General features: G+C 38.2%; 7 protein-coding genes across 9 annotated transcripts; 4 read left to right on the top strand and 3 right to left on the bottom strand.

Moving 5' to 3' along the window:
- Positions 1 to 367: 367 nt before the first annotated feature.
- On the bottom strand, positions 368 to 1,782 carry LOC125600759 (probable serine/threonine-protein kinase WNK11). The gene is made up of 3 exons (XM_048773340.1): positions 1,648 to 1,782; positions 1,029 to 1,526; positions 368 to 953 (listed from the first exon to the last, which is right to left on the bottom strand). Exons 1-3 carry the CDS (start codon positions 1,648 to 1,650, stop codon positions 534 to 536), a joined length of 921 nt encoding a protein of 306 aa, XP_048629297.1. The 5' UTR covers positions 1,651 to 1,782; the 3' UTR covers positions 368 to 533.
- A 5,056-nt stretch (positions 1,783 to 6,838) lies between these two features.
- Positions 6,839 to 9,448, top strand: LOC125600750 (probable WRKY transcription factor 20). Of its 2 annotated transcripts, none has more exons than XM_048773332.1 (6): positions 6,839 to 7,246; positions 7,438 to 7,593; positions 7,676 to 8,132; positions 8,241 to 8,364; positions 8,453 to 8,608; positions 8,739 to 9,448. In XM_048773332.1, the coding sequence occupies exons 1-6, from the start codon at positions 7,055 to 7,057 to the stop codon at positions 9,097 to 9,099; spliced, it is 1,446 nt and encodes a 481-aa protein (XP_048629289.1). In that variant the 5' UTR covers positions 6,839 to 7,054; the 3' UTR covers positions 9,100 to 9,448. The 2 variants fall into 2 exon arrangements, with proteins under 2 accessions (XP_048629289.1, XP_048629294.1); XM_048773337.1 differs by having other exon boundaries at positions 6,896 to 7,246; positions 7,676 to 8,143; positions 8,258 to 8,364.
- A 780-nt stretch (positions 9,449 to 10,228) lies between these two features.
- LOC125600739 (transcription termination factor MTERF9, chloroplastic) lies at positions 10,229 to 12,907 on the top strand. Its single transcript, XM_048773329.1, has 5 exons — positions 10,229 to 10,755; positions 11,071 to 11,143; positions 11,225 to 11,340; positions 11,420 to 12,112; positions 12,186 to 12,907. The coding sequence occupies exons 1-5, from the start codon at positions 10,474 to 10,476 to the stop codon at positions 12,501 to 12,503; spliced, it is 1,482 nt and encodes a 493-aa protein (XP_048629286.1). The 5' UTR covers positions 10,229 to 10,473; the 3' UTR covers positions 12,504 to 12,907.
- A 27-nt stretch (positions 12,908 to 12,934) lies between these two features.
- LOC125600726 lies at positions 12,935 to 16,451 on the bottom strand. 2 transcript variants are annotated; one of them, XM_048773324.1, is made up of 6 exons: positions 15,469 to 16,451; positions 15,293 to 15,333; positions 15,085 to 15,207; positions 14,213 to 14,968; positions 13,877 to 14,096; positions 12,935 to 13,793 (listed from the first exon to the last, which is right to left on the bottom strand). In XM_048773324.1, exons 1-6 carry the CDS (start codon positions 15,761 to 15,763, stop codon positions 13,324 to 13,326), a joined length of 1,905 nt encoding a protein of 634 aa, XP_048629281.1. In that variant the 5' UTR covers positions 15,764 to 16,451; the 3' UTR covers positions 12,935 to 13,323. The 2 variants fall into 2 exon arrangements, with proteins under 2 accessions (XP_048629281.1, XP_048629276.1); XM_048773319.1 differs by having other exon boundaries at positions 15,293 to 15,384; positions 15,469 to 16,450.
- Positions 16,452 to 18,474: 2,023 nt separating this feature from the next.
- On the top strand, positions 18,475 to 19,035 carry LOC125600721. The gene has a single exon (XM_048773315.1). The coding sequence runs from the start codon at positions 18,475 to 18,477 to the stop codon at positions 18,775 to 18,777; it is 303 nt and encodes a 100-aa protein (XP_048629272.1). The 3' UTR covers positions 18,778 to 19,035.
- Positions 19,036 to 19,287: 252 nt separating this feature from the next.
- On the top strand, positions 19,288 to 21,959 carry LOC125600717 (two-pore potassium channel 1). The gene is made up of 3 exons (XM_048773304.1): positions 19,288 to 20,317; positions 20,546 to 21,502; positions 21,576 to 21,959. Exons 2-3 carry the CDS (start codon positions 20,577 to 20,579, stop codon positions 21,739 to 21,741), a joined length of 1,092 nt encoding a protein of 363 aa, XP_048629261.1. The 5' UTR covers positions 19,288 to 20,317; positions 20,546 to 20,576; the 3' UTR covers positions 21,742 to 21,959.
- Positions 21,960 to 22,607: 648 nt separating this feature from the next.
- Positions 22,608 to 25,315, bottom strand: LOC125600712 (cleavage and polyadenylation specificity factor subunit 6-like). The gene is made up of 2 exons (XM_048773301.1): positions 23,116 to 25,315; positions 22,608 to 22,907 (listed from the first exon to the last, which is right to left on the bottom strand). Exon 1 carries the CDS (start codon positions 25,133 to 25,135, stop codon positions 23,123 to 23,125), a length of 2,013 nt encoding a protein of 670 aa, XP_048629258.1. The 5' UTR covers positions 25,136 to 25,315; the 3' UTR covers positions 22,608 to 22,907; positions 23,116 to 23,122.
- Between the last annotated feature and the right edge of the window lie 32 nt (positions 25,316 to 25,347).

Genomic DNA, 25,347 nt, shown 5'->3' with positions numbered 1-25,347 from the left:
GAAGAAAACATGCATAGCTGCTGAAAAAATAAGGAATGGTTGGTATTTGGTAGAATGAGCATTATATGACCGGTAAGTACAGAAAATTAAGTGGTATGGTGTACATTTTTCGAGTTCGTAAATATTCTAAATAAAATCAATATTTATCATTATGTAATACACTAGTTTTTTTTATTTCGATAATTTCTAAATCCAAACATTTTTTTTTTGTTAATCGAGTACCACTAGTTCTCTGGTTTCAATAAATTCTAAATCCAAACATTATTTGCTAATCAAGTATCCTTCACATATAACATTGATACACTATTGTTTTTTTTTTCAGCTGATACACTATTGTTTTGCAATCATTACTACTGAACAAATCATATAAGAAAAAAAAGAATTTTTTTTGAAGAAATATGTGAAGGAAAGCATAACAATTTCAATTTTGTTTGCAAGATATGTCACTACCGTGTGCGTCAGGTAGAGCATAAAACAAAATACAATTTACAAAACTTTCTCAAAGATTCCAAAATGTATGTATTCATCCATCATCAAGAAACAACACGACCAGTTCCATTAACATCATTGTTTTCATCATCATCATCATCTACAATCCCATCAAAAAACGGGTCACGAAGAAGCTCAGCTGCAGAAGGTCTCGCCTTGGGTTTCGCATTAATGCACTTCTCAATAAAGGCCTTCGCTTCCACATCCTTCACTTTCTTCAGAGCCTCTGGCTTGACTCCACTGGTCACCTTTCTGTATATCTTCGCCACGCTATCGCATTCGCTGTACGGAATCTCGAGCGACACAAGCTCCAAAACGCACATCCCGTACGAGTATATGTCAATCATCTCAGTGTAATACTCGTCGTACAGCTCAGGAGCCATGAATTCTGGTGTGCCGAGGATCGAGTGAGCTGAATGGTTCTTCCCCACGATCGCAGCCAATCCAAGATCGCCAATCTTAACCTGTCAAAACACACACAAAATCATTAACCAAAAAAAAAAAAAAAGACAGTACACTTTATGTTTTTTTTTAATTACCTGACCGATGTTACCATTAACGAAAACGTTGCTGCAGTTAAGATCCCTATGGATGATGCAAGGATCATGAGTATGGAGATAAACCAATCCCTTAAGTATCTGCTTAGACCACTTCTTTAAAGCTCTCATTGACACGTGTCTATGCTTCTTCCTATACTCTCTCAAGTTCCCAGAGGTACAAATCTCGGTGATGAAGTTCAAAGTATTACTCCACTCGTCTCTCCACACCTTGTACAAGGCGATGATGCTGCTGTTCTTGAGGCTCTTGAGGAGCCTCACCTCCGAGTAGAGCCTCTCGGTCATGGCGGGGTCGTCGGAGAAGCAGCTGAGCTTGACTTGGTTCCACGCGACTTCGATGCCTTCCTCTTGGTCGAAGGCTCTGTAGACTTTTTTGACGGCGCCGGAGCCTAGGAGCTCGTCGTAACGGCCGTATCTGCCGGTGGGATCCGTTTCCACGAACGGCTCGGAGTCCTTATCTGAAGGATCGGAAGGAGGCATCTGATTCAAAACGACAAGTCAGTATTCACAAAACGGCAGCAAAAGACTAATCGGTAAATCATTTCGAAATCGAAACCTCTCTGGCGAGTGAGAAGTATGTAGAGAGATTGAAGAGGATTACCATTAAGAGGGATTGAATGGGAATCGATTTTGTTGCTTAGTGAAAGGGAAGCAAACGTAGCGGAGATTTTAAGAGAAAGCTGTTGAAGACGAAAGAAGCGGAAGAGAAGGTGGGCGAGTTTCGTTTATATAGTGCAGATTTTTAAATATCTATTATTATTATTTATTTTGTTTATTTTGCGTATCTGGAATTGGACTCCTGAAGATATTCAATATCGGTTTAGTTTTTTCCTTTTTTTTTATAATAATTATTAAGTTGATACCGGATTTATTAGGGAAAATGAAAATAAATAAAATTTTATACGTTTGAACAAAAAAAAATTGATACGAAATTAAGGAAATTCCAAATTATATAGTTAGATTTTCCATTTATTTTTAAGTTTTTAAAGGACGATAAGAGAGAATATTAATACCTAATTTGTATTCCTTATTGGAATACAATTTTGTTAAAAACTTTCTTCTCCGGTCAAATTTTTAAAACTTAAAAGAGAAGAGTTCATATTCTGTAGACTTTTGGAGAATGAAAGTCAAACTTTAGATGCGTGAAAGAGAGAAAGATAAATGATCTAGACCGTCCGATTTATCTGGAGTGTTTTAGTTTGTCACTTGGATGATCAGGATGAATTCAGAGAATTGTGGAGGTTTCTAGGAATTCCAAGAATGAAGGCGGCTGGTTTGACTTTCATATTAAGTTTTGAATTTAGAAAGAGGAAATTTAACTCGTTTATTTGGTAACATATTTTTTAATATCTGGTTGGGATTTTTTTTCTTCTTTTTACTCAGTTATTTTTGTTAAAGGTTTTTCCTTTTATTTCACTAATAATCTGGTCAAAATGGATATTTATGATATATGGATTAGATATTTTCAAAGGATTGCCGTAAATCTATCTATGTATATGAAGTTGTATTTCCGAAAAATGCTCTAAAATCCTTTCCAGATTTTTTGTATAAAAAACTGTTCTAGATAAACATTAATCGGTTTAATATTTTTGCACAGTGAGTTTCAGATTTTTTTTTTTTATTAAATATATAAATCTCATCAATCTGTGGATATTTTTTATAAAACTGGATTCCACTTTTGAGTTTTCATATATATATGATCCCTGATGTTTTAAATGTTATATATACTGCTATAACAACAATCAATAATATTTTTAAGTAAAATCTACTCCAAAAATTTAATTTGAATAAGTAACTGATTATATTTTTTGTAATAAAAAGAGAAAATATATGAAAATATATACATTTTGTATCTTCTGGTGGTAATGTACATTTAATTCGAACTTTGCCTGGAAACGTGGTATCTGGCCTATTAGCTTATAGCATAAGTGATGTGAACATAGTTTATAAAAGGAGCAAAGCTGCATGTGAACTTTGAAGCTGTTATCTTCCTTGTTCACGTTAGGCTCATATTAAAGGTTTTGTCCAACTTGTTGCTTTGGTTATATTTATTTCAAATGCATGTATTTATTTATTTGCATGTGAACAAACCAAATTATTTAACATCTTCTTACCAAATACTTTATACTTTTATTATGTATGTTGATGTTATTACATCCCACTATATAATAGGGACTAAATTTAGAGCTTATTAGGGGTGCCACCTAGGCAAAATATTCCAGACCAATCGTTTTGCCACGTCACACAGGCAACCCAGTTCAATAAATCGAAAATTCATCCCCCGTCGGTTTACCGGTTTCGTTCGCGCGCCTTATGTCTACGGTTGGATTGCAATTGGGCCAGTTTTTAAAAAAAATTCCCAGCCCATCCCATAACCCGTTCGCGCCGTGTGATTAATTCGACGCCGTATGCTAGTTACATGTAATTTCCTTAATTTGTTTTATATCATGGGTATGGGAAACTGTCCTTGGTTAGGTACCTGCAGTTACAGTCTTACAGAAAAGTCCAATATCATTTAAAATAATTTAAATTAAGTTTTTTTTTGTTTCACTAAAAAGCATCATTGCAGTTTCAATATCAACTTCTGCGTACTATATAATGGAATCTCCGATTTTAATGGTTTTCCCATTTGATACCAACTAGTACTAATTAGAGAAAGGATTGTACAGAGATTGGAACGGGAAAAGACATAATAGATTATTTACTTCCCCTTTTGTTAATATGTATGAAAATATATACATACATATATATATATATATAATGGAGCAGGTAACACATAAACGCTAAAAAAAAATTATTATTAAACTATGTTCAAGATACTAGAGATTTTATAACTTATTTGATTCGAAAGATAGATATCTAAAAATTATTTATAGTTGTATATAACTTTAAGTAATGAACACCAGGTCATATTTAGCACGATTACATCTTCTTGTAGATAATTAGTTAGGAACGGTGATTGAATGAGAAGTGGAATGGAATGATGATGTTTGCATTTATTTTTCTCCTTTCTACCTTTCTTCAAACTCGTGAGAACTAAAAACATCTCCAATGTAAAACTCTATTTTTTCCTCCAAAATGAAGTAAAAGTGAAAATGAAGTAAAATTGCTCTAATCTTACTCCATTTCCCACTTAATAATGGAATGATGAACAAACAAAAAATAGTTTACTCTATTTATGGAGTAAATTTCATTATGGAGTGAGATATGAAGTTGGATTGGAGCATTTCTTACTCTATATTTACTTTTATTCTATTTTAGAGGAAAAAATGGAACACGGATGGAGATGCCCTAAAAAATGGCAAGAAAGCTGATTCCAACAACGCCCAGGAACATTGTAGATTAATTGAATTAAAATATTAGAAATATTAAATGTACCAAAGAAAGTAAGCAATCGCTATGATTTTTAGGAAGGGCCACGCAAATTGTTCATTTAATTTATTGACCCACTCAGCAGGTACTCTCATACATGATGTATATGATGTTAATATCATTGGTTGACACAAACCGAAATATTCGAATTGCCAGTATAAAATCGTACAAGTTACTGTAAAAATTACACAATGACACAAGTAAACGGGAAAGTTAACCAAGTTATTTTTTAAGACGAGTCATTTATTTCAAATGTGTTATTTTTTTCTATGCTTAGTCGACTGCTTGAATTGAATTAAGTTAGGTTTTACTATACCGCTCTCTTATACTTAGTTTTTTTTTTTTGAAAAAAAAAACTCCCTTATAGTTAGTTACGCTATAGTAATTAGCAAGAGATGGTTAAAGACATGTCGAGACACATTCGATGAGGTACCAAACTTCTATTGTTCACAGAGTAAGAGTCCAACTGATAAAGGATTGGGTTAAATGTAACTAGGATGCATCCTACTCACCACTAACCTCGGAGGATAATAGAAGTTGAATTATTTATTTGAGACTCATATGGCGTTTAGAAATGTTAGGTTCGTAGGGACCCTCAAACTAGGCAAAACAACATCATTTATGTACTGATCAATGCGATGTAAGTGGCATGGAGTAAAAGCTATCGGTAGCTACAATATGAAGGAGCTTAACAAGATTCCATTCATCTAGTCCAGAATAAAGTTTGTGACTTCATATATATCTTGATGGAAATCTTGCTTTGCTGACTCCTTGATATATTCGCTAATGGCAATGTGTATATTAACTGAACCCATAAATGACACTTAATAAAACCACACTATTTCGAAAAAATTCTTGAATTGAATACTCCCTATGTTTCTTAATGTTACATATTCTAGATTTTTCACACATTTTAATAAAACACATTAAATTTACATATTTTTTTGTGTTTATCTTTGTTTCATAATTTTAAACCAATAACAATTCAGTAAGTGCAATTAAGTTTTTTGAAATTTGCAATTAGTTAATAAAATATGTCTTGAAAATGTAAAAAATAGATCTTTTTAAAACAATTTTTTTTCCTATAATATGTAATATTAAAAAAACAGAGGGAGTATCTTTTTATTATTATTATATACATTTTCCTTGTTTATGCAGCAGGACATGAAAAAACTTCAAATATTTTTGGTCTAAAAAACTTCAAATATGAAAGTTGAAGCGGCCCACATATGCATTTTGGAGCGTGCAAATCATGACTTCTAAGTGCTCAGTACTCATTCCCGTGGTCGACTTGTACTTGTATAACTACCCCGCCTTTCAAAGTTGTATAGTATTTAAAAACGAATATTACGATTAAAGATAAGCAAATTTTATATATATGAATAATGAAACGCTTTCAGGCATCTAGATGAATCTAATATCAGGATGTCATCTACTATTAATGTTGGCTATTGAGAGAACAAAAGTGAATGTAGGCGCTCCTTTATTTATGAAAGCAATTCTTGTTGATATGATGATATTTTAAAAAATATTATCATTTTTGCAATGGTTATGTCTTTGGTCTAGTGTTGTTATTATAGGTCCCGAGTTCGATTTTCGAAGAATCAAACATTCAAAATAAACTTTTATTGTGTGCGCCTTTGGAGAGAAAAAATCAAAACATTCAGTTGGGCCTAAAGTGCAAAACCCAAACAAATTACATCTCTCTCCCAAATAAGCTCTCTTCAGTCTCGCCAATGCTTGTTTCTAGAGTCCAAAGACGTGCTCACCATGACGCCATCTATGTATTTATCTACTACTATAAACTAGTTTTTTTTTTTTGAGAAATACTATAAACTATAAACTAGTTTGCCATAAGATATAAGCTAGTTAGCTAGATGCTCATAGAGTATCTAATAACATCATTGATGAGCATAAATTCTTTAAAGAATATCTGATTTTATAATACTACTATAATAATTTAGTTTGGTTATCAAGTTTTAAAATTTCAAAAGGATGAATCAAGGACAATGTATACTTTTTATGAAATTATGAAAATTTGAATTTAACTGTATGTATCCATTAATCCATCCAAAATTCACTCACTAACACAGGGTGATGGACATTATTATTAATGGAATCGAACTTGATGAAATTAGCAGTAGATATTTGTTATGTTCTTGTCCCCTGGCAGAAGAGAAACGTCGCCGGAAACTGTCTGACAAATCTCCTCAGAAAATCTGAATCCTTTCAAGTTATATATATATCATTCCCTAATCTTTAAAATCATTAGCTGCTCAATAATTTTTACCAGTCTTTTTGTTTTCTTTTGACATTTTTGCTTTGTCCTTTTTATACCAATAGTCCAATACCATAATAATCTCCGTCCATTTGTTTTTATATATAAAGCGACAATCAGTAACTTTTGTCGTTTGTGATGGAGGAGGTCCTCAATTTCCTTTTTTATATAATTTAAAATAAAACAAATCATGACAAAAAAAAAGTGAAATGAAAGAAAGAAAAAAAGACAAATGATGAAATGAGAAGAGACAGAGAGAGGATCAGATGTGAAGTCAACTTCTTCTTCTTCTTTCCTCTCACTCACAATCTTCACTACACAGAGTCTTCTCTGTGATTCTCTTTCTCTGCTCTGAAAAATGGACCCGGATGTTTCTAACAGGGTCGACTGTTCTGAATCTAGACGCGATTCATCCGGTGGTGGAGCCAGGTATAAGCTCATGTCTCCGGCGAAACTCCCGATCTCGAGGTCCACTTGCATCACCACCATTCCTCCTGGTTTGAGTCCGACGTCGTTTCTTGAGTCTCCTGTTCTTCTCTCCAACATCAAGGTTAGTCTTAGTGAGTGTCTGTGTCCTTAAGACACCGTCTCTGTGGTTTGGTTCTTTGGTCGCTTAGATTCAGATTCTTTTCTTAGAGCCTTAGGAGTTAACTTACAGTAAGCTGATTCGGGTTTGGTAATATCGTGTTCTCATGTTGCTCATGAAGTTTTGATAATGTTTTACATTATTTATATTTTCAGGCGGAACCTTCTCCTACTACTGGTTCACTGTTCAAACCTCATGCAGTTCACGCTAACTCCAGCTCCTATACAGCAAGAACAATCCGTCATAATATCTTAGACGAGAAAAACTCCAACGAATCTTTTGAGTTTAGACCTCCTCCTGCATCCACCATGGTAATAGATTTGCTATCATCATAGATATGTCTTTTGTTCATTCTTTGGTGTACTTGTCTCAAGAAGCTTTGTTGATTTCAAGTTCTATGCAGAGCTAGTAGACAAGCAGAGAAGTGAAGCGCACAGTTTCAAACACTCACCATCTTCAGCCACTGAAGCTGCATCTTCAAGTGAGATTAGCCCACAAAATGCTCTTCCTCATCAGACAACACCGCCAGGCTCCGAGAGATCTGATCAAGATGAGTCCAGAGGAAGTGCACCGTCTACAATGGCTGATGATGGATACAACTGGAGAAAATACGGTCAAAAACACGTCAAGGGAAGTGAGTTTCCAAGGAGTTATTATAAATGCACTCATCCTAACTGTGAGGTTAAAAAGGTTTTCGAAACGTCACACGAAGGGCAGATCACTGAGATTGTATACAAGGGGACTCATGACCATCCTAAACCTCAGCCTAGTCGCCGGAACTCAGGTGGTCTTGTTATGCCGGCACAAGAAGAAAGACTGGACAAGTGTTCTTCTTTTAATGGCCAAGATGGTAACTATACATAAAACTAAAGAAGTGTTTGTTGGCAACTTACATGAAACTGTAGATGCTTTTGTACTATTTTGCTTCAAACATTCATTTGTTCCTTCTGCTCTACAGAGAAAGGAACTAGCTTGTACAACCTGTCTCCTCCTGTGGAGCAAAACGGAAATGATGATGGTGGAGATCTTGCAAATAGGAGTAACGATGACGTTGAAGACAATGATCCATTCTCAAAACGAAGGTATTATAAATGATACAAAGGTTACTTGCTTTGTAAATGTGTTGTGCCACGTTCACACTGGATGCTTTCTTGTGACAATATTGTGTAGGAAGGTGGATGGGGCGATGGAAGTAACTGCACTAGTGAAACCCATAAGAGAGCCACGGGTTGTTGTTCAAACTCTGAGTGAAGTTGACATATTGGATGATGGGTATAAGTGGCGTAAATACGGTCAGAAAGTTGTTAGAGGCAACCCTAATCCCAGGTTCTTGTACAAAGCACTTTCAAAAGAACCAAGAAACTTAGAACTAAACTTCTTGCTGATTCTGCTCAAATGTGTTTACGTGTATGATGATTGGAGTTTTCATGTATCCTTTTTGATTGGGTTAATGCAGGAGCTATTACAAATGCACGGCTACTGGATGCCCAGTGAGAAAACATGTGGAGAGAGCGTCACACGATCCAAAAGCTGTTATAACCACTTACGAAGGCAAACACAATCATGATGTACCATTGGCAAGGTCTAACAACAACAGCCACCATGAGTTGTCAGCACCTAGGTTCAGACCAGAAGAGGCCGCCGACGCAGTCAGCCTCGACTTGGGTGTTGGAATCTCATCTGCCGTTCCTGACCATGCATCAAATGAGCATTCGTATCAGCAGCAACAAGAACAAAATATTCGTTCTGAGTTTGTGCATCAAACTCAAACCAATGGAGCTAATGGATTCATGTTTGTTCACGGACCTCCCATGTAGGGATGTCAATTGGGCACATTGTCCATGGACCGTCCATGTCCAAATCGATATGGACTAATATGGTCACGCCTAAATCTGTCCGAAGTATTTTCTGTCCAAATGGATTATGTCCAGATACGCCCAAAGTCTAATGGACAAAAGCAAATGGACATGGACCGTCCAAATATGCCCATAATTTTAAAAATATCTAGGGTTAGTATTTGGAGAAAAAAATCTGAAATCACAAATTCACAAATTCATAAGTTTAAAACTTTAATTATCTTTTGTGAAACATGAAATCTAAGTATCTTTTGTAAAAAATGAAATTTAAGTAAATTTAAGATGTTATATATATATATGACATTGTACATTTTTTAAGTTTGAAAATTAGATATTTTACATTAAACGGACATCTGGATTCCATGGACAGTCCACCTGGTCATGATCCTATTTGGATATGGTCCTATTTGGACATGGTGCTATTTGGGCTCGACCAAAAACACCCAGAAAAAAATAAGCCCATCTAGACACGCCCAAATCTACCCAATCCGTCCAGTTGACATCCCTACTCCCATGGGATCATACTATGCTAATAGCTTAAACGCGGGTATGAATCATCAATATAACAACGGCTCTTGAAAAACTTCAAACGAGGCTCAAACAGGTGACATCTCTGTCCTCTCACTCGTAACATAGGGAGAATACAATCTGGTCCCTAGAACAGGATGGTCTCAACAAGCCAACCAAAGTAACACAACAACAACAAAAAATAAACAAAAGCAAAGGCTCTTTGCTTCCACTCTTTATCTTGATTATTCTTAGGTTAGGAATGAAACAAAACTTTGTTCTATGTAATCTATGATCTATCTATACATACATGTATATCATGACAGACGCACTAAGATAGATAGAGAAAGAGAGAGATGCTATTTTGAACTGTCTCCCAACATATTTCTTTGTTTGTTTGTGTTTTAATATTCCAAAACGTGTTTGAAAATACACAAAATGTTCAATTGTAATCACGAATCTCCTCTATATTTGTCCTCTCTTGCTTTCATATTTATATCATGGGAGAGAACATCATCAGCCTGTAAATATTTCGGTAACCACTGCTTTAAATCAGGCCACGTCGACAACATGTTTGCGGTTTGAAAAACAGTAATCGAAACGGTGTCGTTTTTGTCATATCGTTTACCTTCTTCAAACGCTGTCGGAACGAGTTAATGTTTATGTCTTGTGATGAAGCTCAATTTTCTTTTTTGTTTTTTTTACTATATTTTGAATAAAAATAAAAATATAATGGAATTAGGGTTTTAGAGAATATATTCGATAATATCTCTTATTGGATAATCTCTCTCTCTCTCTCTGTTACATTATCCTCTCCCCTGCCCAAAAATGGCGGGTTTCTCATTCTCCTGCTTCTGCTTCATAAACCCACCAATCCTCTTCACTCTCCCCTCGGAATCACCTCTCTTTCTTCTCGGTTCCGGCAAAGATTCCCCCGCGACGAGACGGAGAGCCAGAAAGCTCGTCGTGTCGCACGCGCACTCTAACCCGAAGATTATAAACCCGAAGAAGAAGTCGAGGTATGGGCAGACGTTGTCTCCGTATGACAGCGACGAAGAGGAAGAGCTTGATGATGAGAGTGACGATGATGATGATGACTGGTTACTCAATGTCAGTTTCTTTCCTCTTCATCTATCTTTTGTTCTTGAAATTTCCGAAAATTCGAGGTTACATGATGTCAAAGATTTGAGCTTTGAGCTTAAATGATGTCAAAGATTCGTGGATTTAGCTAAAAATGTGTGATTTTAGCTTACATAATGTTAAAGATTCGAGCTTTGAGCTTACATGATGTCAAAGATGTGTGATTTGAGCTTTGTGGTTGGGGAATTTAGCTTGGATTCTGTGTGTTTTTGGGTTCTTTAAGGATGTGTGATTAGTCAAACTTGTTAAAGAAAGTGAAGTTTGGGTTTTTTTTGTTTTGTTTAGGATGACTTCGCAGAGGTGACAGAGTATGAAAAGAAGAAACCAAAGTCACAGAAGCAAACCATTGCTAAGAAAGGTTTGTAATAACACCTGAATGTTCTTCTAAGGAAAAAAACTTGAATGTAATGTTACTTAAGATGTTGACTTGGTTGTGAAGGTGTGAAGAAGGAGGCCGTGAAAAGTTGGGAAACTGATGAAGACGACTTAGATAATGCCTCTGACAAGAAGAAGAAGGTGGAGAAGGATTCTTGGCGTTTAGATGGCCGTGGAAAGGTAAAATATTGAATACATTTCTCTCCTGGAGACAGAGAAAGCAACTTACTTGTTTTTTTCTTTTGCTGTGTTTCATTAGGTGAGCACGAGGAAACACGTCGCCAAACTATACCCTCGTCTCTCAGAAGAGATCGATATAGACCCTAAATGGGTACCTCTTCTGGACTACTTGAGCACATTCGGTCTGAAAGAGTCACACTTTGTTCAAATGTACGAGCGCCACATGCCATCCCTCCAGATCAACGTGTTGTCAGCGCAAGAGAGGCTCGACTACTTGCTGAGCGTCGGTGTTAAACACAGAGACATCAAGAGGATGCTGTTGAGACAGCCGCAGATACTTCAGTACACGGTTGAGAACAATCTCAAAGCTCACATTTCCTTTCTGATGGGACTTGGGATCCCCAATTCCAAAATAGGACAGATAGTTGCCGTAACCCCGTCTCTGTTCTCTTACAGCGTCGAGAACTCCCTGAGACCCACCATAAGGTATTTGATCGAAGAGGTTGGGATAAACGAGAATGATGTAGGCAAAGTTGTGCAGCTTAGCCCTCAGATTCTTGTTCAGAGGCTTGATATAACGTGGAACACTCGTTACATGTTCCTCTCCAAGGAGTTGGGAGCGCCTAGGGACAGTGTGGTGAAGATGGTCAAGAGACATCCGCAGATTCTTCACTATAGTATTGACGATGGGTTCTTGCCTCGGATCAATTTCCTTAGAAGCATTGGGATGTGCAACTCTGATATATTGAAAGTCTTAACTAGCCTTACACAGGTTAGTAGGTTTCTTGATTAAATCTCTTTAGAAGATTTGCTCTCATGATAACATCTCAAATGGGTCTTGATAGGTTTTGTCTCTCTCACTGGAGGATAATCTGAAGCCTAAGTACATGTATTTGGTCAATGAGCTGAAGAACGAAGTGCACATTTTGACTAAATATCCAATGTATCTGAGCTTGTCCTTGGACCAAAGGATACGCCCCCGGCACCGGTTCTTGGTTGAGTTGAAGAAAGTGCGGAAAGGGCCGTTCCCTCTCAGCTCCCTGGTTCCAAACGATGAGAGCTTTTGTCAACAGTGGGCTGGAACTAGTGTAGATAAGTATCTCGCTTTTCGTCAGAGATTATTACTCAAGGATTTTGCAAACAAGTATGAAAAGAGAGGATGAGGATGATGATGGTGATGGAAAAATGGAAGTCAGCAGTTTTGTTTCTTTGTTGCTTCAAACCCGGTGAAAGAGGTTCATGAGCAGGACTGTGAATGACCATTAACTTCTGGTGATGCACAGTTTCTGCAAGATATAAACCGTTACAGGAAAAGAAAATCCTGAGAAAACGGCATGGCAACAGACATTTTTGTCTACACTTCAAGTTCTGCAATGTTTTGTGGTATAGTTCTCTCTTTTTTTTGTTCTCTCTGCTTACTAGTAAATCATGGAGAAGAGCAATACAATCTCTGTGTAGTGTTTTTGTGGCCTTGTTAATAATGCTATGAACATCTTATAAAGTATTGTTAGTCTTTCTGCAAACAGAGGTTCAAGTAAAAAGATTCAAGTTACGTAGATTTGAGATTCATTGTGCTCTTATAAAGTATTTTGTATCTTCCATAACTTCTTTGTTAAATAGTTTATTTACTCACATGAAAGTCGATACATTCAAGCTTTATTGGTCGTAAAGACCCTTGACCAGTAAATACATAACTCTAATGAAGGCAAAATCAAGTGCAGAAGTGTGTTTTTTTCCCTAACAACATTGCTTAAACCTAAAATAACCAAAGTCCTAAATAATCCTACCAAATCATGCCTCTTCAATTTTCTATACAACCTTTACCTACTCTTCTCTCCTCAGCACCCACCAAGTCAAACCAAGAATCACTTCCTTTTTGTCTGCAAACTATGTCAATATATATACATAAAGAAACACCAAAGTTTCCAGAGATGTGGCACGTACCAGTGTAACCAACATTATATAAACCTCAAGCAAGCATCGTTACGTTGTCACCAGCGTGGTAGTAGTGTCTGTTAGGGTGAAGTCTGATTCTGATTTGCGTACCTTCTCATCATTAACGGTAACATCATCCTCCTTGTGGTCTTGCACAGTCTTTTCATTGTTGACATAGGCATTAGTTTGGTTACTTCCAATCTCTTTATCCTCTTGTCTGCTTTCATCACACTCCTTAACAGCCCCATAATCTTTATGCTCTTTGTTCTGTTCTCCTAAAAGGTCCAGTTTATCGCCTCTAAGTTTTGCCACCTCAACAATATCTGCCATTGCAATGGGCTTTGCCTTGGCATCATTTGCAAGAGTGGAGGACATGGAAAGCCTGGCTTTCGGGCTAGCATCAGAAGCTACAAGAGAGAGTATTTCAGGTTTAGGATCAATATCAACCCAGCTGTCTCCCACCCAGTCTCTGGAAATCCGAACATCCTTCCTGTGCACTGTTAAGCATAGGTTCTCCCCTAACATCATCACAACAAAACACATGTCAGCACTAAGACAAAGATGGAGAAAGTGGAAGCAACCAGTGAGTTACAATCTTTACCAGGGATATATATTTGCAAGTCGTCAGCGTTTGGTTTGCCAGTGGCAACTACAACACCTTCCCACCAACCATCATTCCACCATGCATCAACTGCTTCACCAATTGTAGGGTCAAAGTCTGCTATTTTAGCATCAGGAGGAGCAGGGCGGATTGTTGGGCGGTTGGACGACCTCATACCAAGCTTATCAGGCATAGCAGATTTCAAAGACGGCACCCATTCCTACGGGGAAGCAAAAAAAAAACAATTAGGCAACAAACAGAAGATAGTAAAAAAAAAAAAGACAATTTCCAAAAACAAAATTTAAAGAGCCATTAGCTTTGGAAGCAGTTATGTACCTCAAGGTTTCCATATCCATCTTCGTCCTCTATATCATCATACTGGAGTTTAACCTGTTTTCTTGATACTTCCAGGACAGTGCACCTAAACCAGCAACCTCTAATGCCGCTATCTTGACATAGAAACTCTATTTTTGCATCAGGCTTAGTAACTCCATTATAACAAGTATTTTTATGAGCATCGACTAGGGAAGGAAAGCTTTTCCCTAAGGGATCAAGTTTGAGTCTTTTACATGAAGATTCATATCTTGTTAACAGATGTGCTTGTTTCTTCTTGCTCCTCTCAGCGCCATTCTCACCCTCACTCCACTGTTCATCTTCCTCTTTATTCATCCCACAGACTACAGGATCAGCCTCCATAGAACTTAAGCAAGACATTATCGGTTGGTCCAGATATCCACGCAATTTACTCAAGTCAAAAGGTTTGATTTTGTTCTTCTTCAGTTGCCGGTAGCACATGTGAACCCTCGCCAATAAAGAATTGGGAAAAGAAGCTATACACTCCTCGTAATGCTCACGGGTCAAAACAGTGGCGGGACCATCGACACACTCTGCACTGATGACCTGAGAGTGAGGGGTGATGAAAACCTCTTTTGGGTGTGGGTTTTTGAGAGAAACTGCACCCTTCACTTCTTTTGTGTGATGGAACCACCTCACTCTGACCTTTTTTAGGCCACGCTTGTCCTCGTACATATCTTCCAGATACGCAACGTACAGGTCGTCCGCTTTGCTCATCACAAAGACAAAAGATTGAACCTGAAAATCCAAAAGAAGACATACACCTTCAAGTGAGGACAGAGTCCCATCTATGATAACAGATCCAAACACAATGACAAATCAGCATATACTCAAACCAAAGTTTTAAAACTTACCCCTATAGTTATCCCATTCCTACAGAATGATGGGTAATGTTTGAGCTGTTTACCACACATCCAGGACGTTCCTGACCACATAATCTCCCAATTGTGAACCCTCAAGTTTATGGGAAACCGGGCCTGTGAAAAAAAGATTTTTCCATCAGTACCACAAGAGAGAAAGTGCAGTGGCTATTGTCTAAAGGATTAAGCAGCTAGACATCACCTCTTCAGTTGCTTGAGCTCGCTGAGCAGCAAATCCATAGCCTGGAAATTCAGGAGATCCATTAGATTCCCCCGAATCACATTTTGGTGACTCTGTAGAATAGGTGACAGTAAACAAGTCGGTTATAAAGATAAGAAGAGAGTCCCTCATAAAGTCACATAAAGATAAACACGTACTCGACCAGTTCCCTTGTGTGTTTTGTTTAGACAGCATCGAAGTGAGCCAGTCCACAACTTCTCTTCTGGACCTCCATTTGAAACCGGAATCGATCGAATTCTCGGAACCATATGCACGCACAAAATCCTCAGAGACGACATAGAACATGTGTCTAACACTTCTCTCAGTTCCAACCACAGCTAAGATGGATTCACCGGAAGAGTCCTTGAGGAAGTAATGAACAACACGGTTCCCTCGCTCCTGTGAGACAAAATGCTCTTTCCACTCCACAAAATGATGATCATCCTCGCACATTTTCTCAATTTCTCCCAACCCTTCTTTAAGACAGTTGTTAAATAATCTTCATATATACCAATGATAACCTCTAAAACCAATTAACCCTAAACCTTATGTGCCGTGGAAACGCTAAAAGCAGACTCTTTAAACGCTCTCTAATGCTCTAAATCTTTGAAGTCTTATGTAAAGTTTGCAGCTTTGGGGGAGATCAAATAATCCTGACGAAGAAGAAGTTGGGATTGGAGAAAGCGGAGAAGAGCCCAGTGAGGGGAAAGTTACGAAGATCCGCGGAGCGATCGGAGACGAAGACGTGGAAACAGTTGTAGAAGCTCGAGAGCGCCGCAAAACACCAAGATGCGATTTTGACTGCGGGAATCAGCTGAAGCATGACGTAGACGAAATGGGCATCTCAGAATTTGCGTTTTAGGTGGTCGCAGAACAAATGATTCAGAAGAGGAGAAGAAGAAGAAACTGTGAATCAGAAAGCTTAGAGTGGTGGCGAGGACACGAAAACGACGATCGATTTCGAAGATCGGGAGAAGGAGAATCCGGGAAGGGGAGATGAAGAGGAAGGAAACGAGTTCTGGTGAAGGTGAACCTGAAGAAAGTAGGGTGTTCCCATGGATGATCTCTCTCTCTCTCTCTCTCTTTCTCGTTCTCTCTGAAAAGTTGCAGGGGTTTGGTAAAAGCAGCTGCTTGTCGAAGAAATTGAAGGAACCATATGTGCATTTACATGGGCCTTTAGTGGGTTGGTTGGTTTAGCTATGATCTCGTGGGCCTTTAATGGGCCGACCGTGATAAAACGAAAGCACGTCTAAAAGAAAAGTCAACTGAAATCTTTTTATCTCTTTCTGTCACCGAGAAATTCAAAAGTTAATAAACACCCATTCAGAATGATGATAGTATTCTGATGGTGAAAAGCTTGATGAGAAAGTCATTTACTGGAAAATAAACTAAATCTAAAAAGGTTTATTACTCTACTGAAAAATATAAAGGTGTTGAACCTAAAGTCAACGCACTCCTTGTCCGATAGAACAAATCAAAGCATGACTCCCGAACAACTATACAAAACAAAGGCTGAGGTTGTTTAACAGAAAAAAGATACAAAAACATGTATACAGAAACAACTCGCGATTATAGTATAATCACCTACTTATACATATATATATATATAAAGCTCTTTTAAATTGTTTTATTTTTGGAAAGAGGTATATGAAAAAGGCATAAAAATGGTGAAAGCAAAGTTTTTTTCTTTTTGATAACAGTGGATTGATTCCAAAGATTTTATAGATTCAAAGACTAATCACCATAAGGTCTGCATGATCTGCAGCGTCCAGAGTGGTAAGAAAACGCAGTAATTTCACTACAATATTAGCTACAAAATTATCTGATCGCTAACATATCACACTAATTACTAATTATCGATCGGATAATCTATTCCGTCTTGAAAACCATTGGGACTACAATTTCTAGAGCATGGCCAATTCTTAGCCGTCACCCTACACTACAAGATTTACAAGATATTTGTTAGGGCTTTTCATATCAAATCAGGTTATTTCTTATAGTGCTAATCTAGAAGACTATGATCGATCTTATTCTATTATATCTACATCTTGTATTAATATTATGCCAAATCGGACTAAACCTAAAAATCGAAAAACTCCATGATCATTGCTTAGAGGAGAGATATTTTCAACTCTAGTGTATAGACTGTATGTAAAGCATCGAGACACATCATCACCACCACCACACAAACACGAAAATCATATGAATGGCTCCAAATAATTCGATTGTCTTGGTTGATAAAGGGCCTCCCTCTTAAATATGTATGCATTAAATACCTTCACCTACTTCCTCCTCCTCCTTGCATGCACACCAAGCCACAATATACTCCACCCGTTTTAATTTTGGTCCCACATAGAAAATCAGTGCATGAACCATCATGGTCGATTCTGGTGCAGCCAACTGTTCTTCTCCCATTTTGTGACGGAGTTTCTAAGGTTTGGTGCGTATGATCTCACGATAGGAGAAATAAATGACTTTTCAATACTTGGTTCATGGTTTTCGTACTAGAGTGTTAGGATAGCTTTTCATTAGGTCTCTATTAAAAATATATGTATTCATTTTGTAACAAATTACGTTACATATTCGTTAGCTGCCAATGCAATATATTTTGCTCGGTTGATCACCAATTCAACTCCATATAAAAGGGTGATTTATGCTTTCAAGATGGTATATAGTCGCTGATTCTGAATATTGAAGGAGTCCAAATTTTCCATTTAAAAAAAATATAAATCTCTACAAAAGCAATTTTCCAAGCAAGTAATTTGATACTTGTGTATTGTTTTAAAAAACTCGTTATAATCCTATTCTACAACCATTACTTTGCCAGCTAAATACTCATATATATAATCTAATGTTTAAACATATAAAATTATATACGTACTAAATAAGTTGATGATAAGAACAAAATTTAAATGACAAGAATGATATTTATGTGTATATAAATATTAAAATATATTGTTTGGAAAATAAATCAGTTTGTGTTACCTGCCTCTCACTCTATATAAATACGAGTATTTGGCTGCCTTTACCAATCCTCCAAGCTTGCCTTTGAGTTTGAGCTTCTTATAATTGCTTCTTCTTTTCCTTCTTTGCCTTTCCTCTCTTTCTCTTGATCATTTCAAAACTTCTTTCTTTTGGTAAACTCTTAAAAACAACCAAAGACAATGGAAATGAAATGGCTATTGACCTCGGCTTTCACTCAAATGTTTGGCTACTCAAACCAGATCAATCAAACCAGCAACAGCCTAAGCACCCGCAACAAAATAAAGATGATGAAGAAAGAGGAATACCCAAGAGGGTTTCAAGTTCCTCTTCACTATCCTAAATACTCCAAGTCTGATTATGAAGCCATGGACGATCTCAGCCTTGACTTGCTCCTCAAACAATATGGAATCTCCTTCGAAGGATCTCTTGAAGACAAGAGGGTCTTTGCAATGGAGTCATTTCTCTGGCCTGATCAGCTTTAGGGTATGTTTGGTGTTTGAATATCCAAATCTCTCTCCCCACAAACGTCCGATCGTATCAAGTAGTCTCATATAATTAAAATGTTTCTGAATAATAAATCACGATATAATATGTATCGATCAATTAGTAGTAATCAGTAATCACGTTTGTGTGTTATATGTATGTATGTGGTATGGAGAAGTTTTGAAGCATGTAATAATGTACACATATGTAACCACCATGAGTGCATCAATAACATCTTTTATGTATTATATTCTAAACATGTGATCTATGGACTTATGATTATCAAATCATCACATGATTAATTACTAGACTCGATCATTGTTTTACCACAGAATATTGTATACAGTGTGTAAGCCCTAATCAACTAAAGAACACAAGCATATATTCTTGTTGTTTTAGTTTATTTTATTCATAGTAGTTATTAGCATTTACAAGGGTCAACAAGTTTTGGTAACCAAACGTTAAACTCTAACCTTAACCTCTTGTTTTAATTCGGATAATATATTAAAGTTGAAGTCTCTTTCGATATGAATTTTTATTAAACTATGTATTTTGATATGGACGGAATAGAGTTGGCTAAGTTATGGTACATCACTATTAAATGACAAATTAATAATTGAAAATGGTTAGTTATATTATTAATTACGGAATAGTGGAATGACATTGAGCAATATACTATTGTCTAGATTACACATGACGGCATGCAAGAGCCCATCCATTGAAAAGGTTTCATAATGACCCGGGTTTTAACCGAGCGAGGACGGCCAATGGTTTTGAGAGAGATTCGGTCCAATACGAATCCAGATTCGAATACAGCTGGTTACTGAAAGCAAAATTTAACATTCAGGTTCCTCCGGCGTCTGGTGATCAAGGCGTACTCCGGCTAACATAGACCGTTATGAACATTCGCCACTAATCTCGATCCACCCCGGTAAAAACGAGGATACACCTGATTATTCAAAAAAAAAGTTTCATAATGTGCATCTTAGAAATAAAAAATATTGTTTTATCACATAAATATTTTAATACTGAAAATCTTAATTAAAAACATTTTTATTTATATATTATAGTTGAGAATTCCAATAGAAGTTCTATAAGTATAACTTCATTATTGGCTTGTAACTTCTGGTTGTAAGTGAACAACCAGAACATGAACAAACAATGAAGAAACAAATTCATTGTGAATGTTTTTTTATACTACAAATGTTATTATCAACTGCATGCAAGCTTTTTACAATTTATAATTGTGAAAAATAAGAAGTATTCAGAAAATAGAGAGTTTTATAATTAGGAGACTGCGTTTGAAGAAAAGTTTAAGATTAGAAGATGATATAAATTATAAATTAATTATAAATTGTAAAACAGAGTAAGCACCGAAAAAACAGAATAATTATAAATTAATTAAATTGAAGAAGAAAAAGAAAAAAAAACAGAGTAAGCACCGAAGAGAAGTGGCCAACAACGAGAAAACATCGAATGAAGAACAATTGCGAGATCCGATCAAACCGCTTATCTCGATTTTGATTTCCTGAGTTCTGGGTAAGTCTCAATTCTTCATCTTTACACTAGTTTCGAATTCTCTGTCTCTGAACATTCTTCTGTTCACTGTCGTCTTCTCTCTTCCCCCCCACCCAAAACAACTTATCTTTTCCTTAATCTTTAGCTGTAACTCTGTTTCTGTTCCTAACCAATGAGAAAATCATATCCGAAAGTCTCAACCTTTTTGTCTAAAATCGAGACCTGACAATAGATTTGATTCATCTGCAGTTTCCAGACAGATCTCTGGTTCGGTTCTACAATGTCTAACGACACAGCACGTAACCCACTCCTACCTAAGGACCAGTCAGCTCCCATGGCACAAGACTTCAGCATTAACTCAAGAACCTCCTCACGAAAAAGAAGACTCCGCCGCTCTAGAAGCGCTCCTCGTGGAGACTTCACGTACAACGACAACGACGTCAAACTCGACGAGCCGCATCCACATCCGAGCAAGAACCCAATGTTCAGAGACCTAAACCCGAATCTCAGACGAGTCATCCTCCTCCTCGCTTTGTATCTCACCGTCGGCACTCTCTGCTTCTACCTCGTCAGAAACCAAATCTCCGGTCACAAAACCAACGGTGTCCTTGACGCCGTCTACTTCTGTATCGTCACAATGACGACCGTCGGATACGGCGACCTCGTTCCCAATAGCTCCACGTCGCGGCTCCTCGCGTGCGCCTTCGTCTTCTCGGGGATGGTCCTCGTGGGCCATCTCCTGAGTCGAGCTGCTGATTATCTAGTCGAGAAGCAGGAGACTCTCCTCGTTAGAGCTTTTCATCTGCGTCAGAGCTTTGGTCCTACGGAGATTCTCAAGGAGTTGCATACCAACAAGCTGAGATACAAATGTTATGTGACGTTCCTTGTCCTTGTGGTTCTCTTCTTAACCGGTACGGTTTTTCTTGTGGCGTATGAGAAGATGCCGGTTATTGAGGCTTTCTATTGCGTGTGCTCCACGGTTACTACGTTGGGGTATGGTGATAAGAGCTTTAACTCGGGGACTGGGAGGCTTTTCGCTGTGTTTTGGATCTTGACGAGTACTGTGTGTTTGGCTCAGTTTTTTCTTTATGTGGCTGAGTTGAATGCGGAGACTAAGCAGAGGGAGTTAGTGAAGTGGGTTTTGACTAGGAGGATTACTAATAATGATCTTGAGGCTGCTGATCTTGATGAAGATGGTGTTGTTGGGTGAGACACTGAGACTTGTGTCTGTCTTTTGTTTTCTTCCTTCTTATGGTTTTGTGTTTTGTTGTGTTGGCAGAGCTGCAGAGTTTATAGTCTATAAGCTGAAAGAGATGGGGAAGATTGATGAGAAAGATATATCTGGGATCATGGAAGAGTTTGAGCAATTGGATTATGATGAATCTGGAACTCTGACGACTTCTGACATCACTCTAGCTCAGACTGCGTCCCAGATCCAAAGGTAAGCTATCATCATCTTTGGAAGATGAATCGGAATCTTTGTTAACTTATACCTACACACTAACACACAACACACAAAAAGCAAAGGAAGTGAACAGTTTTTTTTTTGGAAATATTGTTTGATTCTGTTTTGTAATGCCACATTCCCTCACTCTTTGAATGTTTTGTTTATATTTGGTTTGGCATGAACACTTTGTTTAATAAAGTTGAATTTTGATATTAATCTGTCATGGACCTCTGTTTTTCCATTGATGTTGTTATGCTCTTTAAGATCAAACTCAAAAGAACTGCAGACCAAACTAAAAGTCATTAATTATTGTTTGTTTGCATTTACTCTTGACCAAGAATTCAAGATTTATTCACTCAAATAATAAGAAGTGATGATTGTTTTGTTGCTTTGAAATTTCTGTTATTCTCGAACTGAGATTCATGGCAATGTGGGTGTCAAGCCAGTTACCTTTTGACATCCTAGGACCTTTCTCCTAATAAAATTCATCCAAGAAACAAGAAACCAAACTAAAACAAAAATACTGTAATGAAACAAGCAATGTCTCAAGTGAATAACAGAAGGACAACTCAACTTGGCCAGTGCTAGCGGAAGGAAAAACAATGTATAGTATTGCCAATGATGAAGGTGTAAGTAATCATAGCTAAAAGACCAAGAACGTGGATAAAACGTCACTTTCTATTATCTATTCTACACACTTTAACAAAGAGCTATCGGTTTTACTCTACAACAATGGAAAAAAGGGATGATCTTACTACATCGCATTTGGAGATTACAAAAACACATTCCCCAAAGGATGGCCATGCTATTACATTTGTCATGTATCCATGACCTCTGAAGTATTATCCTAATGCACATAAGAACTTACAAATACAATGAATACATACAGAACATGGAGAAACAAGATCAGTAACACTGGCTAACCAACTATTTGGCTTCAACTAAACACAACTACAGAATAACAAATTCAGAAACAGTTGAAAAATAAGAACAAGGTCACCACAACACACTGGTCTTAGAAGTTTCACATAAAAATGGTAAAAGGAGTCCTAAGACTTAAACAAGGCAAACGTTTGCTGAGTAGAAGAAGAGACTTCACCAGTGAGAGACTATCTTCTGCGACAAGGGTTTGACTTCTCTGACGTCTTCTTTCTTCCCATAACGCTATTAATTTAAGAAGACAACAGAACCCTTAGTCAGCAAAGAAAAGGGGCGAACGTATACACCAGAATGATTACTACCACCAACTCGAAAAAATAGTTGTTCTAAGAGAGCACACACTAGTTTTAGACAATGAGACAATAACATGTCAATGCCGACAAAAAACTAAGATACATGAGGAATGAAAGAACCATTAGATTCAACTACTTACATGATGATTATTCAGTTGTAAGCCGCCTTCTTTTCCCATAATCAGCATCCCTTGATCTTGAACGATGGTTATCCTCCCGAGACAGACGTGATTTGCTGTGTCCTCTAGACGATCGACCTCTGTTCCACTCATCCTCATGCTCAGGTTCGTCCCTGTGTTTACTACGATGATCAGCACCATATCTTTCTCGTTCTTCTCTATGACGATCCCTCTCCCTGTCCCTTTCTCTGTCACGATCCCTGGAACGCTCACGCTCCTTATGATGATGTTCCCTCTCACGCTCACGGCCGGTCTCTCTATCATCACGATGCCTTCTCTCTGGCAAATCATAGCCATGACCACCATCTTTCTCCCTCGGCATGTCCCTTTCATAACCAGCATCATTATCCTCACGATTCCTTCTATCAGATGAACCAGACCATTCCCTTTCCGAAGCTCTCTCTTTTTCCTTCACATGATTCTGACGAGCCCCTCTATTATCGTGATTAACCTCTCCGTACTGATGCTCCGATGCAGCTTCCTCCCCATAACTCGATTCCGCAGCTCTTCCACCACCCAAATCCTCACCACCACCACCCCATCCTCCACTATTAGGATCCCACATTCCCATATCAACACCAGCATTAGGCATCATTCCCATCGGCATCCCTCTTCCAAAAAACGCTGGATTCACGTGAGGTGCCACTCCAGGTAAACCAACTCCTCCTACAGGAGGGAACGAGGGCAAAATCCCAGGAAACGGTGGACCTGGAGCCCCAGGGAAGCCTCCATAGCCTCCCATTCTCGCCATGGGTCCACCAAAAGCTTGTTCAAATCCCATTGATTGAGGATGCATCATATTCATAGGACCAAACCCACCTCCACCATTACCCATGAAACCTCTTCCACCCATCCCACCAGGCCTATTCCTCATCTGACCACCTGGTCCTCTACCTTGTCCGTTTCCTCTTCCCCAATTACCTCTCCCAAATCCTCTATTCTCCTCACCTTGGAAATTCCCGCCAACGGCGTGGCTGTTGAAGTTATTGTTGGTGGGGGCCACGACGGGTTTATTAATCGGAGGAGGAGGATCAGCAGGGCCTGGGCCACCTCTCTTAGCTTGTGCAAGTGCAGCTTGCGCCTGTTGGTTCCTATTCACCTGCGCCTCCCCCATTCTCTTAATGGAATGCGGATTACCAAAGGCAACAACACAGGGCCTACCGTTGAATTCAAACCCATTCATCCCCTCTTTGCAAGCTGTAGCTGCCATAGGATCATAAAACTCCACCTGACAATACCCTTTCGACTTACCACTAGCTTTCTCATCGAAGAACCTAACCTCCTTCACCGCACCATACTTGCAGAGCTCTGCTTCAACTTCAGCATCTGTTGTCCACCAATGCAGATCCCCAACAAAAAGAAAAGTTCCCCCTCCTCCACCACCACCAGTAAGAACACCAGGCATATGGATAGCAGCTCCATTCCCCATAATGCCAGGTCCATGAGGAGTCGCACCATTAACAGGTCTCATCAAATTCTCGTTATTTCCCAAGGTGGGAGGAGGTGGTGGCGGCGGCAAGAGACCCTGAGAAACGTTATTTCCTCTAGAAGCTTCAACATCATTTTCCCTATTAGGAGCTTGCTCTAGCTCAACTTTAATCCCACCTCCTACAACTCCACTAGGAATCTGATTGCTAACCTCGCTTACCTTAAGCTCTTGAGCTCCATATCCACTAGAAGCGACTATCACACCACTACCTCCTACTTCTGATTCTGGTTCTGTTTTGATAGCAACGCTCTCACCAACCAAACCAGGTATCGAGACCTCCTCAGCTTCTTCTTCCTCGATTTTGACCTTCTCCTTCACCTCGTTTCTTGATCCCGCTTCGTCGTTCTTTCTCACAGACTGAAGAAACCCTCCTCCGACGTTAACGTCGTTATAAAGATCATCAAAGTCGTCGTCTTCTTCCTCACCCATAAAACCCTCGTCGGCGACGGCAGAGATCGCCTCGTTGCGATGGAACTGATCTCTCTCATCCATCTTAAACTGAAAAAGCTCCTCTCTTTCAATCGTAAGCCGAATCAGAATACCGTAAAGCTTTAATCCCACTCGTCGACCATGAACAATCCTACGAGCTAGAAACGGAGAAAGGAGTGTGTCGCTAGAAACCCTAATCTTGTGAAATTTCTACGATTTTCTTAATTGATTAATTAACTTTTACAATTATTTTTTTTTTCTCGCGGGTGAAATCC

This window comes from Brassica napus, chromosome A3 (assembly GCF_020379485.1).
Source record: "Brassica napus cultivar Da-Ae chromosome A3, Da-Ae, whole genome shotgun sequence".
NCBI lineage: Eukaryota > Viridiplantae > Streptophyta > Magnoliopsida > Brassicales > Brassicaceae > Brassica > Brassica napus.
This window is presented reverse-complemented; position numbering and strand designations above follow the sequence as displayed.

Excerpts from the sequence above, each read along its gene's own strand:
- LOC125600759 (XM_048773340.1), bottom strand. Across the intron at positions 954-1,028 it reads TTAATGGTAACATCGGTCAG|GTTAAGATTGGCGATCTTGG; the intron begins GTAATTAAAAAA and ends GTGTTTTGACAG.
- LOC125600750 (XM_048773332.1), top strand. The coding sequence starts at position 7,055 with ATGGACCCGGATGTTTCTAACAGGGTCGACTGTTCTGAATCTAGACGC. Across the intron at positions 7,594-7,675 it reads CTCCTCCTGCATCCACCATG|TTCTATGCAGAGCTAGTAGA; the intron begins GTAATAGATTTG and ends GTTGATTTCAAG. Across the intron at positions 8,609-8,738 it reads AGAGGCAACCCTAATCCCAG|GAGCTATTACAAATGCACGG; the intron begins GTTCTTGTACAA and ends GGGTTAATGCAG.
- LOC125600739 (XM_048773329.1), top strand. The coding sequence starts at position 10,474 with ATGGCGGGTTTCTCATTCTCCTGCTTCTGCTTCATAAACCCACCAATC. Across the intron at positions 11,144-11,224 it reads GCAAACCATTGCTAAGAAAG|GTGTGAAGAAGGAGGCCGTG; the intron begins GTTTGTAATAAC and ends TTGGTTGTGAAG. Across the intron at positions 11,341-11,419 it reads GTTTAGATGGCCGTGGAAAG|GTGAGCACGAGGAAACACGT; the intron begins GTAAAATATTGA and ends GTGTTTCATTAG.
- LOC125600726 (XM_048773319.1), bottom strand. The coding sequence starts at position 15,763 with ATGTGCGAGGATGATCATCATTTTGTGGAGTGGAAAGAGCATTTTGTC. Across the intron at positions 15,385-15,468 it reads CACACAAGGGAACTGGTCGA|AGTCACCAAAATGTGATTCG; the intron begins GTACGTGTTTAT and ends CCTATTCTACAG. Across the intron at positions 15,208-15,292 it reads GAGCTCAAGCAACTGAAGAG|GCCCGGTTTCCCATAAACTT; the intron begins GTGATGTCTAGC and ends TTTTTTTCACAG.
- LOC125600721 (XM_048773315.1), top strand. The coding sequence starts at position 18,475 with ATGGAAATGAAATGGCTATTGACCTCGGCTTTCACTCAAATGTTTGGC.
- LOC125600717 (XM_048773304.1), top strand. The coding sequence starts at position 20,577 with ATGTCTAACGACACAGCACGTAACCCACTCCTACCTAAGGACCAGTCA. Across the intron at positions 21,503-21,575 it reads GATGAAGATGGTGTTGTTGG|AGCTGCAGAGTTTATAGTCT; the intron begins GTGAGACACTGA and ends TTGTGTTGGCAG.
- LOC125600712 (XM_048773301.1), bottom strand. The coding sequence starts at position 25,135 with ATGGATGAGAGAGATCAGTTCCATCGCAACGAGGCGATCTCTGCCGTC.